The 19,555-nt window shown below is 46.6% G+C and overlaps 1 protein-coding gene across 1 annotated transcript; it reads left to right on the forward strand.

The window, feature by feature from the left end:
• The first annotated feature begins 675 nt into the window (after positions 1–675).
• On the forward strand, positions 676–18,525 carry HSPB8 (heat shock protein family B (small) member 8). The gene is made up of 3 exons (XM_002807149.6): positions 676–1,418; positions 9,024–9,087; positions 17,482–18,525. The coding sequence occupies exons 1-3, from the start codon at positions 1,052–1,054 to the stop codon at positions 17,639–17,641; spliced, it is 591 nt and encodes a 196-aa protein (XP_002807195.1). The 5' UTR covers positions 676–1,051; the 3' UTR covers positions 17,642–18,525.
• Positions 18,526–19,555: the final 1,030 nt, after the last annotated feature.

A 19,555-nucleotide genomic window follows, 5' to 3' on the forward strand; every position in this document is an offset into this window, starting at 1 on the left:
ATGGAGAAGTTCCCCTGCCCAGTAAAGTCTTGTTTATCATACTTAACAAGGTTCATACAAATATATATATACACATATATACATTTTAAAAACATTTTTATCTTTTAAAAACATTCTATTCTTATCATACTTTAACAAGTGTCACATGAATATATATATGTATATATACATATTTAAAAACTTCTTTTTCTTCACCACTCTCCCCAGAGGGCATTGAGGCTCTAGGAGTTTGGCTACCTTGTAAGTGGGGATTCCAACCCAGGGCCATCCTTCAAATCCACTGAGCTCCTGTCTCTCTCTTTCCCTTCTGCAGGTCCCCAGGGGAAAGGCAGGATACAACACGCTCTGGGGAAGGTATTTCCAGAGGGTGACCTGAGCCCTCAGCCAGGCTCGGGGTTATTAATAGCCAAGCCTCTGTGCCTTGCTTGCGGTGGGCGGCTCCAGCTCCCGGAGCGAGCAGAGGGCGGAGCTGAGCAGAGTGGCCAGGGGAGGAGAGAGTGTCTGGAGAGGCTGGCTGAACTTGGACGCAGCCCCTCCCTGCCAGCCCAGCTGTTCCTTCTGTGGATTCTCTGGGGCTGGTTCATCACCTCCGAATACTCCTGTGACAGGAGACGCTTGCAAAACCCGCCTCCAGCCTCCAGCAGCAAATAAATAGAAGGCTTGCAGCCCAGAAGGGGCCAGAAGAAGTTTCTAGGCGCGCGTGCCCTGGGTTTATTAAGTTCCTGGCTCCACTCTAGACCTCAGCGGCTCTGGCTGCCAGCCTGGGCGGTCTGGAAGGACAGTGGCTTGCTGGTCTGTCGTGAGGCAGTGCAGAGAGGGGCCCTCTGGGATTCTGCTGGACCTGCCTGGTGGTCATCTTTGGGGGCCGGGACCCCAGCTGAGGGGGCACAACCGTCCCTGGCAGCGGTTGGCTCTGCTTCTCCCTGCAGAAGAACAGCCTTTTCGGAAGCTGAAGAATAAGCCAGCCCAGCCACAACACCTTGTTGTGTGACCTTGGGCAGGTGGTTCCGTCTCTCTGAGCCTCTGTTTCCCTCTGAGCTCAGCAGCCACCATGGCTGACGGTCAGATGCCCTTCTCCTGCCACTACCCAAGCCGCCTGCGCCGAGACCCCTTCCGGGACTCTCCCCTCTCCTCTCGCCTGCTGGATGATGGCTTTGGTATGGACCCCTTCCCAGATGACTTGACGGCCCCTTGGCCCGACTGGGCTCTGCCTCGTCTCTCCTCAGCCTGGCCAGGCACCCTAAGGTCAGGCATGGTGCCCCGGGGCCCCACTGCCACGGCCAGGTTTGGGGTGCCTGCCGAGGGCAGGACCCCCCCACCCTTCCCTGGGGAGCCCTGGAAAGTGTGTGTGAATGTGCACAGCTTCAAGCCGGAGGAGTTGAAGGTGAAGACCAAAGATGGATACGTGGAGGTGTCTGGTGAGTCGGGGGCAGGATGGAGAGGCGATCGGGGAGGGGGTGTAGGCCTTAGCCCTGGGAATAGCCAGGAGAAAGTTTCCTGAGAGCAGATGCTATGACAGTGTGACCCAGGTGACCTCAGGGCTCAGGAATGCAGCCTGCAAAGTTATCTTTATGAAAAAGAGCTCCTCTCCCAGCTCCCTGGAGAGAACTTAACCTGCTTGACTCAGCTATTAGGGCCTTTGGGTGCTGATCAATCAGGGTACAGGCAGGAACGTGAAACCATGTTGGATATTTTGACAGAGAGCATTTAATAGAAAGAATAGATTAAGCAGATATCAAAGAATTAAAAAACAAAGAAGAAATGGGATTTGGTGCATTCCAGCCTCACAACACAGGGTCTAGAAGTGCACGTTAGGCTGAACAGTGATAGTGTTCAAAACCACAGCTGGCTTCCCGTGAAACACCTCTCCTTGTCCCAGACAAGGAAACTGAGGCTTACCAGTAATTTTAACACTAACTGGTAACTTTGAGTGCTAACTACGTGTTCAGCACCTTGCTAAGTGCCGTTGCCTGTAACATCTCAGCTAATACAACAACCAGAGGAGGTGGGTCCTGTTTATCTTCTTTTTTTGCAGATGAGGAAACCGAGGCACAGAGAGATTGAAGTAACTTGAAACTCCCCCTGAACGCTGGATTCAGACCCAGGCTATCTAAGAATTAGGAGGCCAGAAAGAAGTGATGATTTACTGAGTACCTACGAGATACCAAGGACTGGGCTGAAATTCTCAGACTTCTCCAAAACCATCCTCAGACCAGCCCAGAGTAGCAGGGGTGGCTAGGCCCATCTTGCAGTGATGAGGCTGAGGCCTAGGTGGGACTTACTCACAGTCATGCCATGAGTCAGCAAGAGGACGTGAGTAGGGACTGTACCTGTCCACTGCTTTAGGCCAGGGCTATTATTGCCACATCCCACCCTGGGAGAAAGAAACATACTAGGGGGAAAAAAGAGAGAGAAGACAGGAAGCTCACCCCTGTTAAGCTGGGCAGCAGAAAAAGCTTTCTTTTCCTTCCCTCCCGATTTACAATTAATACTCCATTACAAAGATTGTGTTCCCGGCAGAGGCTTGCCTTCCAGAAAATCAATTAAAGCCACTGCAAACAAAGGCTGGGCAGGAACAAGCCCCAGCAGCGTTCAGGGGGAGTTTCAAGCCAGTCACGGCAGAATTATAAACATCAGAGGCTCTGGCGGGTGTGGTGGGCCGGGAGACACGCTGGGGCCACGTGCTGCCGGACAGGGTCAGCCAGATCTCCGAGTTGGCTGGGAAGCCAGGCACGAGATCCGACAAGTTGGCTCCAACTCTAAACAGCAGGATGTGCAAATTACTTCACTTCTTTGTGCTTCTGTTTTGCTTTCTCTCCTGGAAATTAGGGTTCAAATAGTTACACCATAAGGTTGTTGTATTAAATGAGGTGATGCTGTAAAATGTGTACGTACCCGTGAACGCGGAAAATCTGAGACAGATCTCAATTAATTTAGGAAGTTTATTTTGCCAAGGTCGAGGGCAGGCCTGTGACACAGCCTCAGGAAGTCCCGATGACACATGCCCAAGGTGGTCCGGGCACAGCTTAACTTTATACATTTTAGGGAGACATGAGATATCAGTCGATATACGTAAGAAGTACATTGGTTCTGTCTGGAAAGGCGGGACAACTGGAAGCAAAGACAGGAAGACCTGAAGCAGGGAGAGGGCTTCCAGGTCACAGGTAGGTGAGAGACAAATGACTGCATTCTTTTGAGTTTCTAATCAGCCTTTCCAAGGGAGGCAATCAGACACGCATCTATGTCAGCCAGCAGAGGGGTGACTATGAATAGAAGGCGGGGCAGGTTGGTCCTAAGCAGTTCCCAGCCTGACTTTTCCCTTTAGCTTAGTGATTTGGGAGCCCCAGATTTATTTTCCTTTCACATTTCAGTATTATTATTGTCGTCGTTGTTAGAGTGCCAGGCACCCAGGAAGGCGCCAATAAATAATGAATAATAGATGCTCTTCGAAACCTGGGTTGAGATCCCAGCACTGCTCTTCACTAGCATGGTGGATGTGGACAAGAAATTCTTTTCATCCCGCTGAGCCTCAGTTTTCCCATCTGCAGAATGGGGATTACAATAATACCTGTCCTGCAAGAGTGTAGGAAAGATTAAACACGTGCAGACTACCTATGAAAGTACATGCAGAGTGTCTGTAAAATGGAGAAAATCATGGTGCTTGTCTGGCACTCTCTAAATGGAATGATTATCAAGATTCCTTCTGTCCTCGTTTTAATTAAGGTCTTAGATACTTCCAGCCCTAATCCAAGGGTCTACCCCACTCTGTGGCCCCTCTATGAGGCCCTCTGTCTAGCCCAGAGGGCTTTTCCCCATCCTTTTTGGTAGGTGCTTCATAACAGGTGGGGTCTGGCAGCTCCGTGTTGAGATCTCAGCTAAGTATTTTACTAATCCTGACGCTTTGGGTGAGTCATGCAGCCTCAATTTCTGCGTCTGTAAAATGGGGTCATTGGGAGCTTAAATAAGACAAAGACAACGCTTTTCAGATGTGTGATTAGTGAGATAAGCTAGACAGAATCCAAATTCCCTGACAGCTCATACAAGGGCTTTCCAAAAAGGGGATTAAAAAATAAAATTGATATCGGGAGCTCTACTCAAAAAGCAACTTTCAGGCCGGGCGTGGTGGCTCACGGCTGTAATCCCAGCACTTTGGGAGGCCGAGGTGGGAAGATCACCTAAGCTCAAGAGTTTGAGGACAGAGGTCAACATGGTGAAACCCCATCTCTACTAAAAATTCAAAAATTAGCTGGGTGTGGTGGTGGGCACCTGTAATCCCAGCTATTCAGGAGGCTGAGGCAAGAGAAGCACTTGAACCCGGGAGGCAGAGGTTGCAGTGAATCAAGACCACACACCACTACACACCAGCCTGGGCAACAAGAAAGAAAATCTGTCTCAAAAAATAAAAATAAAAAACAATAAGTAAAAAACAACTTTCAAGAGAAGTTGGAAGTCAGATCCAGTTTCCCACCCTGTACCACATAAGGACAAATCCCTTCCTCCACAAGCACGTGCTAAATGCCTGCCTGTGGTGGCTCACTCATTCCTCACAAGGACCTCCTAGGAAATGTGAGTAGGTTTGTTAACCCCATTATATAGATGAGGAAACTGAGGCCCAGAGAAAGTAACTCACCTGAGATCACCCACTTCTCTGTGGCAGTGTCTAACATTCAATGTCAGGCCTCTCTGGATGGTTCTGAGTCAGGATGGCTGGACCTACTTCTGACAGTGTAGCCCTGGGAAAATCCAACAGCCTATGAGGCCTCAGTTTTACTGTTGGTCTTATGAAGAGGTAGACAAGATTAGAATTTACTAGTGAACTTCAAGCTGTTACTAGGCATCTGAGAAACAGAAGGAGGAGAGGTCAGAGTCTTATAAGGTACCAGTAGAAACAAAATTATAAACAGGTCTTCTCACTGCAGGACTTATCAGAGCCTTTAAGTCACTAATATAGTTTATGAATCTCTAAGAGGCAGCCTTGTCTTATCTGACCATGTATGAGTGTCTCATTCAGGGACGTGTTTGGAAAATGCTGGACTAGACAATTTCCAGCAAGCCTCAAATTCCCCTGCCCCCATCTTGCAACTACCAGCCAAGAAATGTTCCCTTCATGGGCCACTGGGCTAAATCCTGGCTAAGATAGAGATTGGAAAGCCCCAAGGCCTTATTCTCACCCCTCTCCTTAGTCCCAGGGACTCTGCCTTCCCTGGAAACAGCTCCTTCTTTCTTTAGCTGGGCTAATAGTGTTCTACCTACATTTATTTCTCTGAGGCATATTGAAAAAAACATGTCCGTAAGGGGTCTCTGACGTCTAGATGCTTTTTTTTTGAGATGGAATCTCCCTGTTGTCGCTCAAGCTGGAGTACAGGTACGTTGGCACAATCTCAGCTCACTGCAACGTCCACCTCCTGGGTTAAACAATTTTTCTGCCTCAGCCCCCTGAGCAGCTGGGATTACAGCCATCTGCCACCACGCCCAGCTAATTTTTGTATTTTTAGTAGAGACGGGGTTTCACCGTGTTGTCCACGCTGGTCTTGAACTCCTGATCTCAGGTGATCCGCTCACCTTGGCCTCCCAAGGTGCTAGGGATTACAGGCATGAGCCACTGTGCCTGGCTGCATTTTAAAAAATCATAATAATTACTTTTTTCTGTTTATAAAAACAAAATGTCTTCCTGATAGAGTATGTAGTTAGGAAAGCAAAATAAGAAATTAAAAATCACTCATAATCCTTAAGCTGCCCCAAGCGAAGTATACAAATGATATGCAAATTAAGTTTCAAGGTGATCCTCCTAACAATACCCTCTTTCAAGCAGGTTACCCCAGTTCCAGGCCCCTCTTACGAAAATCTTGGAGCTTTCCCTCCTCAGAGATCCTCCTTTCCCTAATCCCAGTACCCTATTTTCAGAGCACTGACAGACGCATCTAGTTTCTGAGGAGCAGTCCTTTCCCCAAACATCAAAATAAACCACAAGCATTTACCTTCACACGGCATTTTTATAACTTCCAAAGCCGTTCTGTGACTCGCTTTCTTTTGCTTTCCACAGTAACCCAATAAGGCAGGTGTTGTCATTCCCATTTCAGGGAAGAATAAACTGAGGCTCAGAGAAACTTAGAGATGTGCTAGGAATGTCAGAGTAGAGACTTAAGTCTGAAACCCAGTGTTCCAGAACCTATCTGCCTGCTTTTGAGTCTTGGCACTAGTCACTTCCAAGCTGTGTGACCTTGGGTACAGCACTTAACCTCTCTGAACTTCAGGTTTCCTATCTACAAAATGGTAACAATAAAAGTGTCCGCTTATATTAGTGTTTTACTATTATTATTTAAGGTTGTCACAAAAATTAAAGGCCTTGATATAGATAAGGTGCTTAGAACAGTGGCTGACACCAAGGAAGCGCTATATTAGTTGGCTATTATTATTCATATCATCATCATTTATTATTCACAGAACACCGGCATGCAGGAGGATGCATGAGGGCTGAGTCAGACGCACTGGCCTGTCCCCAGGGGAAGCAGGTCTCCCGGCGCCCTGGCTAGGAGGAGGGCACCAAAGAACAGACAGTGCTCTCCTGGCCACGGTTCTGTGCCAGAGCCAGACAGTTGGTGGTCACGGACTTGGCAGCACAGAACAGACTCTTTAAGCAGCCACACGTTCACATAATAGCATGTTCTGGTTAGCCAGACACCCCTGCTTAATTTTTTTTTTGAGACAGAGTCTCACTCCGTGGCCCAGGCTGGAGTGCTGTGGCGTGGTCTCAGCTGACTGCAACCTTCGCCTCCCTGGCTCAAGCGATTCTCCTGCCTCAGCCTCCTGAGTCGCTGGGATTACGGGCATGTGCCACCACGCCCGGCTAATTTTTTGTATTTTTGGTAGAGACGGAGTTTCACCATGTTGGCCAGGCTGGTCTTGAACTCCTGACCTCAGGTGATTCGCCTGCCTCGGCCTCCCACAGTGCTGGAATTACAAGTGTGAGCCACCGCACCCAGCCAGAATAGACTCTTTAAGCGGCCACACATTCACAGAATAGCACGTTCTGGTTAACCAGACACTCCAGTGTTGGAAACTTCTTCAGTGCCCAGAAGTAGAGGACTGGCTAAATTAGCTCTTATATATTCCTCAATAGAGCACAGCAGCCAGTAAAAATTACGCTGCCAAAGAATATTTGGTTATATGAAAAAGTAATTATAATGTGTTAGCAAGAAAGAAAAATAAGTTTCAAACATAATGCATAGAACTATCCCATTTGATAGAATAGTGATATATGTCGATATTATATAACACTTACATATTTCTAAGAAGCATAGAAAGAAAAGTCAGAATATTCGTTAAAATATTCAGCAGTCCCCAAACTTTTTGGCATCCGGGACCAGTTTTGTGAAAGGCAATTTTTCCATGGATTGGGGGATGACATGCCTTCCTCAGGGTGACAGGATTATGAGTAGTTTTGATTTTATTTTCTTTTTTAAAGCATTTTCCTTCCTTTCATTGTTGTTGTTTTTAAATTTAGAGACTAGATCTCACTCTGTCGCCCAGGCTGGAGTGCAGTGGTGGATTTGTAGATTACTGTAACCTCAAACTCCTGGGCTCGAGCCATCTTCCCACCTCAGTCTCCCAAACAGGTGAGACTACAGGCACGCACCATCACACCTGGCTAATTATTATTACTAATTTTTTAGAAACGGTGCCTCGTTATGTTGTCCAGGCTGGTCTCAAACTCTGGGAGTGATCCTCCTGTCTCAGATGTTCAAAGTGGCTGCATCACAGGAGCGAGCCGCTATGCCTGGCCTATTTTCTGCATTTTCTAACATACACGTGCCTTATCTTATAACCACAAAAAGAGCTATTAAAAAAGAAATAATTAAAAGTAATTAGTAATGTAATGAGCTATAGGTTGTCAGTTTAAAAAAATCTGGACTGCCGTATTCAACAAAGTTATTTACATTCTCGATTTCAAAGCCCTTCAGAAGCACCTCCCTGTGTAAAAGAGGGTTCTTACCCCTGGAAGGTGGCCCCACAAATGAGAGGTGAAAAGTAACAGCTGAATAGCCCCATTGTTGTGCTAATCCCGTTTGTTTAACAAGAAATTGGAGACACTCTCTCTATTAAAGAAAGAAATGAGGAGAGACCTAGAGAATTAGAATGCGCTACATACATTTCAAGATCAAAACCAGTTTAGGCCCAAGCCTCTTGTAATTTCATCTTTTTCCTCCCTAAGCAGATTGGGAAGCCCTCGCTTATCACACAGTAGGAGGCAGGGCTGGTGGAATTTCACATCCGCAGTGCCCTTAGGAAAAGCTGGGTGTTTTTGGTAGATTGAAGCATTCTTTTTCCAGGCTATGCTTTCACTACTGGGTACAGATAATTCAGCTTAAAGAGCTAAGTGGGAGCTGGAACAGACAGAAATTCAAGGGCAGAGGGGCATTAGGGTCCTAGAACTTGACCTAGACTCAGAGCAAGCTGATTCAAAGCTCACGGCCACCACGGACCTGTTGGGCAACGCTGGACCCATCACCAGGCCTCAGTTTCCACGTGGGAAACAAAGGGAGAATGACATCTGGGCTCAGAGTTAGGAAAGCACGCTGTTAGCTGTAAAGCAAGCTACATGGCAGAGTCGCCCTCAGCACATGACCCCACTTCGAGCCTGCCACCCAGTCTGGGATGTCAGCCCCAGGGTTCTACTGGCGGGTTAGAGAAGAGGGGTCAGGTGGGAGACTTGGACGATTTGGCACAACACATGGCCCAGTTTCTGCGATTTGCTAAGACTAACCCTAAATTACCTACAAACCACGGCCTACCCCTCCTTTCCATCAATTATCTTATTTCACCTTCACAGCCAGCCTTGGAGGTGGACTTAGGTGGGTCCGTGTGGCAGACAAGGTCCTTGAGGCTTAGACAACTGGAGTCTCTGGGTTGGCCTAAGCCACTCAGCAAGGCAGGTCCAGGGCCAGGATTTGAATTCGAGCCTGAGTCCTGAAGGATGCCGAAGGAACACAGACACTGACCCGCCCCACTTCTCTTCCTTCCAGGCAAACATGAAGAGAAACAGCAGGAAGGTGGCATCGTTTCTAAGAACTTCACAAAGAAAATCCAGTAAGTAACCCCGAGGCGTGGAGCTCAGTGTGGGAGTGGAGGAGGGGGCACACGTGGGACCCACAATCTGGGGTCTCTTCCTCTTGGGCATCTCTCTTTTAAGACACCCCCTTGGCCCAGCCAAGGTGGCTCATACCTGTAATCCCAGCACTTTGGGAGGCTGAGGTCAGAAGTTCAAGACCAGCTTTGACCAACAGGGAGAAATCCCGTCTCTACTAAAAATACAAAATTAGCTGGGCTTGGTGGCGCATGCCTGTAATCCCAGCTACTCAGGAGGCTGAGGCAGGGGAATTGCTTGAACCTGGGAGGCGGAGGTTGCTGCGAGCTGAGATTTCACCATTGCACTCCAGCCTGGGCAACAAGAGAGAAACAAGGTCTCAAAAAAATAGACGCCCTCTTGGAGCAGGGAATTGAACCCTCACACCTAACAAGAAGAAAGTGTCCCAGCAGACCTGCAGTAGGGTCCCAGAAGGGAGAGCATGTAGACTGCATTCTCTCATCTACTCAGTGCCCTGTGAAGTGGGTACTAAAAACCCCATTTTATTTATTATCGATTGATTGATTGATTGATTTTGAGACTGAGTCTCAGCCTGTCACCCAGGCTGGAGTGCAGCGGTGCGATTCTGGCTTAAGGAACCTGCACCTCCTGGGTTTAAGCAACCCTTGTGCCTCAGCTTCCCAAGTAGTTGGGATTACAAGCATGTGCAAACATGTCTGGCTAATTTTTTGTATTTTTTTTTTTAGTAGAGATGGGATTTCGCCATGTTGCCCAGGCTGGTCTCAAACCCCTGGACTCAAGTGATTTATCCACCTTGGCCTCCCAAAGTGCTGGGATTAGAGGCATGAGCCACTGTGCCCAACCAACAACCCCCTTTTATAGAATAAGCATCTGGAGGTAAACCAGACAATGACTTGTCCACAATCACACCCTCCCTACCCACAAGGCATAGCTGAGGGAGGATCCCTGTCACCATCCAGAAAGACCATCCTCAAGAGCCCCAGCATAATATCCTGCAGGCTGCTTGTTCTGCCTCTTTCCTGCTAAGAGAATGAGCACTTTCTCTAGAGCATCCGCAAAAACAAAGTTAGAAAGTGTCCTGATACCAATGCTTACTACCCAGAGGGGTTTGAAGGCCGAGAGACTGGGACAGAGGAGGGGCCATTTTGCTGAGGGGAGGGGTAGACGGGATTCATGTTTAAGGGGGAAAGGGAGTCTGGGGGAACCATGAGAGCAGCCAAAGACAACCAGGCTGAAGCGATGAACCAAAGCCACCGTGAACCCCTAACTGGTAATAGCTATAGGGAAAAGCGTTGCACAATGTGGTCATGATGGCTGCACTCCTTAAACAACTGCTAGGTGCTTCATATATACCTTCTCTCTCATCCGCAATCAGCATTACCACTGTGTGCATTTCTGGTCCTGAACATTTTTTTTTTTTTTTGAGATGGAGTCTTGCTCTCTTGCCCAGGCTGCAGTGCAGTGGTGCAATCTCGACTCATTGCAACCTTCACTTCCTGGGTTCAAGCGATTCTCCTGCCTCAGCCTCCCGAGTAGCTGGGATTACAGGCGCCTGCCACCAAGCCCAGCTAATTTTTGTATTTTTAGTAGAGACGAGGTTTCACCATGTTTGGCCAGGCTGGTCTTGATCTCCTGACTTCAAGTGTTCTGCCCACCTCCGCCTCCCAAAGTGCTGGGATTACAGGCGTGAGCCACCACACCCAACACCTAATTGTTGCATTTAGCCTTTGCAGCCAAAGTGTGCATCAGGGAGAAGAGACATGACCCTCCTTGCAATACAGGGAAACTAAGTCTCCCACAGGTGAAAGGAAATACCCAAGGTCTTTACAACCAGAATTTAGAAGGGCCCAAAATAGATCCCTGACCTCTGAGTTCCACTCTCAGTCCTTGAGCAAGGAATGCTGTTTCCTCATCTGTAAAAGGGATGCTGATTCCAGCCTTTCAGGGTTCCTGGCTGAAAATGACATGAGGTCACGGCATAGCAAACTGCCACTTATGAGGTCACTGATCATACATGGCAGTTTGCTATTATTATTGTTGTGGACTCTTAGCTTTTCCACCAGCCTTTGCAAAAACATTCTGTGTCTGGAGAGATCACACTAGCTGAATTCTGAATTCTGAGGCTTCTTCCAGCTTTGGGATTCTACATTCCTGTCTCTCCCCCGACGTGTCCATCCCAGAGCCTTTGCAGTTCTTGGAAGCCTGTGGACACTTCCTGAAAAGGCAAACGCAAAACTGTTTGTTCTTTGTGTTTGCTGGCTTGCCTGCCATCTCCCTGCTCCACACCTCTCCCTGGTACAGCAAGCAGATTCAGCATTGCTGAGGGGAGAGGAAGGAAGAGAGAGAGGAGGGAAGCTGATGTCAAGGCTCAAATGACATCTCAGGGTGGAGCCACAAGCAGGGTATAGCTGTAAAAGGGACTGAGTGAGAAAGAGGTGAATTAATCATCTTAAAAGGGGGATTTTTTTGGTGTGTGTGTGGATTTTGCAAGCTCCAAGGCGTTAAAGGAAATAGCTTGCTGGAAGTAACCTGATGAGAAATGCCTAAAATTGCTCCAGGCTGGTGTTCAACTGCTGAGCTGGGCTAGTTGTTAAAATATTCAGCAGTCCCCAACCTTTTTGGCACCAAGGACCAGTTTCATGGAGGGCAATTTTTCCATGGACTGAGGGATGAAATGGTTCCACCGCAGATCATCGGCCATTAGATTCTCATAAGAAGCGCATGACCTAGATCCCTCACATGCACAGCTCACAACAGGGTTCAGGGTCCTATGAGAATCGAATGCCACCGCTGATCTGACGGGATGCGGAGCTGAGACGGTAATGCTGGCTGAACTGTAGCTCACCTGATATGTGGCCTGGTTCCTAACAGACCACAGATGGGTACTGGTCCATGATCCGGGGGTTGGGGACCCCTGAATATTGGCTAGCGATTGCCCTGAGCCCCCCACGTACCCTCCCTAGTCAACTGCAGTCACCCTGATCCTGTCCCCAGGACGCTCTAAACCTCTTCACCTTCCAACAACTAAAGGGTTCCAGGACCTGCCCCCATCACTGTGACATACACCCATCCCTTCTGAATGGTCAGTGCCCAGCTGTGCCAGTTGTTAAATATTTTGAATCTCAGCTCTGGGTACAAGGAGTCCTGGCTCCATGAGAGAAAGTGAGTGGGGAACTTGCTTAACTGCTCTGAGCTTCCATTCCCGCATTCCCACGTGGATGGTTTGTGATGGGAGTGAGACGATGTGTATAAAGCATTAAGCATGGAATACAGACTCAGGCATGGGTCGGTGGGAACTACTATTATGAAAAGACTTCACAAGTGTAAGCTGACTTACACTTCAGCAGCTGGGACTCCTGGGAGCTCCTGGCTCTGCCCAGACTCCAGACTCCAAGGAGTTGAACTGGAGGCTGGGACACCTCTGGACTAATCTCAGGAGGTCTTGTTGCCTCCTCTCCCAGGGAAAACTCCGGTCATTAGAGGACAGGGAGATTCCTTTAGCCAGGCTGAGATCCTTGGAGATTTCCACCCAGACAGGATGCTGCAGCTGCTTGCCTTAACCATGGCAGGAAATTCATCCCAACACATCCATCTCCGTGTGAAAGGCCCCATTTGGACTGGATGAGAAGAAAAGGGAGAGGTCTTGGGTTTCCTATAAGGCTGGGGGCAGGGTAAGGACTGCAGCTGGGCTCTCTTCTACACCCAACTTGGATTAGAGAACAGGAAGCAAGGATGCAGGAAATCACCGAGGAAGGATGCCTAAAACCAAGGCAAGCTTTACTTTCCTCATTCCCTCGTTCCACATCTTCCCAGGTATCTATTCTTTGACATATGACACCTATGATTTGTCGGGAACCATGTTAAGAGGTTTATAGGTTTAATTTTCTTTAATCTTCAGAAACATCCTATTGAGTAGTTTTTTTTTTTTTTTTTTTTTTTTTTTTTTGAGACAGTCTGGCTCTGTCACCTAGGCTGGAGTACAGTGATGTGATCTCAGCTCACTGCAACCTCCATCTTCCGGGTTCAAGCGATTCTCCTGCCTCAGCTTCCCAAGTAGCTGGGACTACAGGCACACACCACCATATCCAGCTAAATTTTTTTTTTTTTTTTTTTGTATTTTTAGTTGAGACAGGGTTTCACCATGTTGGCCAGATTGGTCTCGAAAACTCCTGACCTCAGGTGATCCACCCACCTCGACCTCCCAAAGTGCTGGGATTACAGGCGTGAGCCACTGTGCCTGGCTATGAGTAGGTATTATTAAACCCATCTTGTGGATAAGGAGACTGAAGCTCAGAGGACTCAACTAAGGTCACACAACGAGTAACAAAAGAGATCTGGAGTACAGTATTACTAAGCCTTAAGAAGGAGGCTGGGTGTGGTGGCTCATGTCCGTAATCCCAGAACTTTGGGAGGCCAAGGCAGGAAGATCACTTGAGGTCAGGAGTTCGAGACCAGCCTGGCCACCATGGTGAAGCCTCATCTCTACTAAAAATACAAAATTAGCTGGGTGTGGTGACGCATGCCTGTAATCCCAGCTACTCGAGAGGCGGAGGCAGGAGAATCGCTTGAACTCAGGAGGTGGAGGTTGCAGTGAAGCAAGATCACACCACTGCTCTCCAGCCTCGGTGACAGAGGAAGAAAAGGAAGGAAATCCTGCCATTGGCACAGCATGGATGGAGCTAGAGGACATTCTGCTGAGTGAAATAAGAAAGACACAAAAAGAGAAATACTGCCTGATCTCACGATACGTGGAATCCAAAATAGTCAAACTCATAGAAGCAGAGAGTAGGGCGGTGGTTGTCAGAGGCGGGTACGGGGTGGGAAATGGCAGATGTTGGTTAAAGGATACACAGTTTCGGTTTTGCAAGATAAGTAAGTTCTGGAGAGCTAATGTACGGCATGGTAGTGACAGTTTACAATTCTATGTCATCTATTCAAAAGTTGCTAGGAGGGTAGCAAATTTAATCTTAAATGTAATCTTCCCAACACACATAGATACACAAAAATCTATGTTCATTAGCTTGACTGTGGCGATCGCTGTATTCACGATGTATCCATACACCAACACATCAACTTGTATACCACATATATACATATATACAATTTTATATCCCAATGATATCTCAATAAAGCTGTTAAAAAAAAAAAAAAAAAGAGCAGATTGGGACCTGAACACAGGTCTCTCAACTTTCAAAGTCCATGACCTTCCTATTTGGTTAGGGGAAACCAAATTACAGTCATTTGCAATACTGTCATTCACATACTGTCTTCACTATTTTTTGCTTCATATGCTTCCATTGCTGTATCATGATTTACCGAAGGTTTTTTTTTTCTTTTAAATCAACTCATTTTTGATAAAGTTAAATTCTCATCACTAAAATGTTCACTGAGGAAGGCAATCATGAAATAAATCCAGTGAAAGCAAAATGTGGTTGAATTCTAACCAGATAATGTTGCCTGCCTAAGGGCCTCAGCTCTTTCATTATTAAAAGGGGAAGGTAGCAAGTGATAGAGGCTGAAGGCGTTAAAGGCATATTAGTACTTGGCTAAGACATTCCTTCAGATGTAAGGAGGAGCACTGAAAGAGAATTGAGGAGGAATTGCTTTTCCACCAGGTGGGTTTAACATACAAGTCACCTGGTGAGAGACCTTGGACATGTCTGTTTCTCTGAGCCTCAGTTTCCCCATATGTAATATGAGAGCATTGTCGTGGGCAATCAGGGAGATCCGTTGGGGCCCTGATACTCTGGTTCAATGACACTGCAATTTGTATGAAACTGCATCTTGCTATCAAGATGCCAACATGTAAGGCCAAAGATTGCACCATAATTCCCACACCACTCAGACGTAGATACTATTATTGCCCCCCTTTTTCTGCGAAGAAATAGTTTCAGAGAGGCAAGATCACCAGCCCCATGTTGTGTAGTCAGGAAGGGTCAGAATTTGAATGCAGGTTGGCCTGCCTGCAAAACACATGCTCTGGGCCAGGTACAGTGTGACAGTGTAGAGCATGTTTTGTGACCTGGTGTGCATTGGGTTGGCGTGCACATGGTTAAACAGTCAGCCCATTCCCGGCATTGGGAGGGAGATCTAAACTTTTGACCTTGTCTCTGCTTCAAAATCTTGACTTGGCAGCTTCCTAGTTCCCTCTTTCTCTTCCAAATGTGCTTCCCAGAAGCACCGTTGTTCATCTCCAAGGTTCCAACTTGGCAAGGAATCTCCTGAGTAGATACAGCTCATGTGGCTACAGGTTGCTGTACACAGAAAAAAAAAAAAAAAAAAGGAAAGGAAGGAAGGTAGGGAGAGAGGGAAGGAAGGAGAAAGAGAGACAGATAGAGAGAGAGAGAAAGAAAGAAAGAAACAGAAAGAAAGGGAGGGAGGGAGGGAAGGAAGGAGAAAGAGGAAGAAAATAAAGAGAGAAAGAAAAAAAGAAAAGAAAGACAAAAAAGGAAGGAAGGAAAGAAGGAAGGAGGGAGGGAGGGAGGGAGGGAGGGAGGGAGGGAGGGAGGGAGGGAGGGAGGGAGGGAGGGAAGGAAGGAAGGAAGGAAGGAAGGAAGGAAGGAAGGAAGGAAGGAAGGAAGGAAGGAAGGAAGGAGGGAAGGAAGGAAAACTCCCCAGCTCCTACAGAAAGTACTCCTGCCCATGATCAGGTATGGGCTTACCTCATGCCTTGGTTCTTTCATCAAGACCGTTGTATTTACAATATGCAGAATCAGCATGGACCAGTGAAAAGCTTTGATTGAACTTCCGAGCCTTCCTGCCATAGTCCTTTTTTCAAATGGCTGGTAACTGGGAGAGGCAGGAGAACATCACGGTCAGATACTCTGAGTTTGGAGACCAGGATTCCAATTCCATTTCCTATTTGCCATTTGCCAGCTGAGTGACCTTGGGCAAATTAGTTCACCTCTCTGAGCCTCAATTTCTTTGTCTGTGAAATGGGGATAGCAATGGAATCTTCCTGGTGGGATTATTCTTAACACCAAAATGATATGATTCAGCCAAAATAGCTGGCACATGGAAAAGCAGGTCATGGATTTCATGATTTAAAAAAAAAAAAAGGAACCTCATGAGACCACTAATATGTCCTCACAGTTTTAACAGTTTGTTGAAGAAACCAAATTATTGATAGTCTCATTCACTCCAAGAAATCCAAGAAACATAAAAATACCTTATTAGAACTTGGACCAGATTTGGATTTGGAAATCCCATCTTTGATGCTTTCTCACCGTGGAGCTTGTCATTTGATTTCCCCCCAGACTGTTTAGTGATCTGCAGCATGGGCATATTAATTATTACCTCTTAATCACCCTCTTATAATACTCCAACTAGGTGTCATCTATAATTTAGTTTTAAAAACAAGATAATTATGATCTGCTAAGAGATTGTATTAGTTCATTTTCACACTGCTGATAAAGACATACCTGAGACTGGGTAATTTATAAAGAAAAAGAAGTTTAATGGACTCACAGTTTCATGTGGCTGAGAGGCCTCACAATCATGGCAGAAGGTGAAAGGCATGTCTTACATGGCAGCAGACAAGAGAGAAAATGAGAATCAAGCAAAAGGGGTTTCCCCTTATAAAACCATCAGATCTCGTGAGACTTATTCACTACCATGAGAACAGTATGGGGGAAACGCCCCCACCCCATAATTCAATTCATTGGATCCCTCCCACAACACAGGAGAATGATGGGAGCTACAATTTAAGATGATATCTGGGTGGGGACACAGCTGAACCATATCAGAGATACTTAGGGCATGACCAAAATCAAGGCTTGTTTTTAATACCATAGAGTATGTTGCCATCTAAAATCTACAAGCAGCCAGCCTGGCCACTTTTGTCTGCCAAGGTGCCTAGTGCCTGCGTCACCACTGATGTATTCTGTGGGGAAGCACTTTCTAGCAAGCACATGTCAAATGAAAATGCATTGCCTGCTATGCATAACACCTTACTTGCAGTCTATAAAGGGGTCGTAGTGATGCCATTTCTGCTAGTAATTGTGGTTGGTAGTTGGTATTAACGTGAAGACTTCAACCTGGGACCAAACATGTGGGCCACAGCTTTCTTTTAAGTTAAGATCTACTGTTTAAACAGCATTTTACCATTTGCAAAGCATACTCAGTGACTCTGAAGTTCAAATACTCTACAAGTTCAATATTATTATCCTAATTTTGCAGACAAGGAAACAAGCTCAGAGCAATTGAGTGATCTTCCCAAGACCACACAGCTAGAAAGGGGTAGAGCCAGGATTCAAACCCAGCATTTTATGTCCCCAAAGGCTAAGCTTTTATCAAAAATATTTCCCTTCAAGTGAATAAAATAATGTTTAAGCTGTATTAACAGTAATAAATGAACAAAATCATGTTTCTCCTAGGCTTCCTGCAGAGGTGGATCCTGTGACAGTATTTGCCTCACTTTCCCCAGAGGGTCTACTGATCATCGAAGCTCCCCAGGTCCCTCCTTACTCAACATTTGGAGAGAGCAGTTTCAACAACGAGCTTCCCCAGGACAGCCAGGAAGTCACCTGTACCTGAGATGCCAGTACTGGCCCATCCTTGTTTTGTCCCCAACCCTAGAGCTTCTCTGATTCCAGGGTACATTACTTTAGCTGAACTCAGATTTAGTGCAACTAAAATATTGGGGGGTGTGGGGGATGGGGACTGACCACAGATTCCCTGGATAGCATAGTGGTAGATTTCACCATGAGATAGCACAGTTGGCAAATCATGCTTGGTTGCGTTAGGCCAAAATACTAGCTTTTCTTTCTTTACCTTTTCTATCTTGATGGAAATGTTGCACATTCTACAGTTGCAAAACAAATAAAAGGGGACTTAACATTTCATGTTGCATCTTACCTTGCAGCGAATGCAAGGGTTACTATTCTCTGGGGACCTCCCCATCACCCAGGTTCCTACTCTGGGCTCCCAATTCCCATGGCTCCCAAACCATGCCACATGGTTTGGTTAATGAAACCCAGTAGCTCACCTCACTGTGCTTCCACATGCCTGGCCTGCAAAGGGTGATATACAGGTCTTACATCTCCATATGGGATGTATCCATCAACCACATAAAAACAAACAGTGCCTTCTGTCTTCTGCCCAGATGTTTCCAGCACTTTCCCAAGGTTTCCAAATTAGCACTCCCTAGGGACTCCGGGAGCCTCTCAGTTTATGATCCGGCCAAAGTCCCCCCTTTCTTCTGTCCCCTATGTTTAAGTCGGGATTTTTACAGAGGGAGCTGTCTCCAAACAGCTCCATCAGGAACCAAGCAAAGGCCAGATAGCCTGGCAGGCAGGCTAGTGGTATTGTGTATATGGGCGGGATGGGTGTGTCATTGTTATTTGAGTTGTGCTGTTGTTTAGGGGGAAATAATAGTAAATAATTAATAATAACAATAATAAAGGAGTTGATGTTCTTAGTTAGCCTTTTGTGGTTCTTATTTTTAATATATACTTTTTGCGTGCTTCTTTTAATGAGGAACTGAATGAAATACCACCTACATATACAACATCAGTTAGCAATGCTGTGGCTTAAAGTAATACTGCCTGATGAATAGTGGCTTAAATGATATAAATAGCTGTTTTCTAACTTCACAAAAAGTTTAGAGGTAAGTAGATTCAGAGTTGTTTTTTTCAGCTCTGAAAAAAACACCAAGAACCTAGAATATTTCCATTTTTTTCCTCTGCCATCTCCAATGAGTTTATGTAGTCACAGTCTATCTTCATGGTTGCAAAAAGGCTGCAGCAGCTCCAAGCATCTCATCCTCATATGACAATGTATGGGAATAGAAGAAAGTCATCTAAAGGTATTATCACCTAGCTGCTTCTTTTATCAGTGAGCAGGATGTTTTCCAGAAGCTCCCAGCAGACTTCGTCTTCTATCTCATTGGCCCAAAGTGGGTCACAAGCCTACCCTGAGACCAATTTCTGGCAAAAGGGAAAAGGATGGCCATGACAGGGATGCTGCCAGGAACACAGATCCCTGACTGTAGGGTGGTAGGAAGAAGGGCTGCTGTGCTAAGTGCCAGGAGACCCAATTAAAACTAATTTAAGCTAAAAGGGGTATTGGTGTGCATAGCTGAGGAGTCCAGAATAAGAGCTACTTGCTGGTACAGCTGGATTCGGGGCACTAATGCTATCAACAGAACTGTTTCCCTCCATCTGACGTGGTTCTGCAGCAGTGGCTTCATTCCCACTCTCTGTTGCCCCTGCTTCCCATGCCCCGAGCCCTCCATGCCCCCATGTCCTCTCACTGGGGCCACAAGGTCACTACAGCTGCAGTTACTACAGCTCCACATCCACCTTCCAGTCCTGAGGGAGAAAGGACAGTCTTTTCCCATAGCGTCTGCCATTTTGGAGAGTCATTTTTTGTTTTTAAACAGGCTAGCGTTTTGTCAACCCAGGCAGGAGTGCAGTGGCGCTACCTCTGCTTACGAAAAGCTCTGCCTCC

This window comes from Callithrix jacchus, chromosome 9, assembly GCF_049354715.1.
Source record: "Callithrix jacchus isolate 240 chromosome 9, calJac240_pri, whole genome shotgun sequence".
In the NCBI taxonomy this organism is placed as follows: Eukaryota; Metazoa; Chordata; class Mammalia; order Primates; family Cebidae; genus Callithrix; species Callithrix jacchus.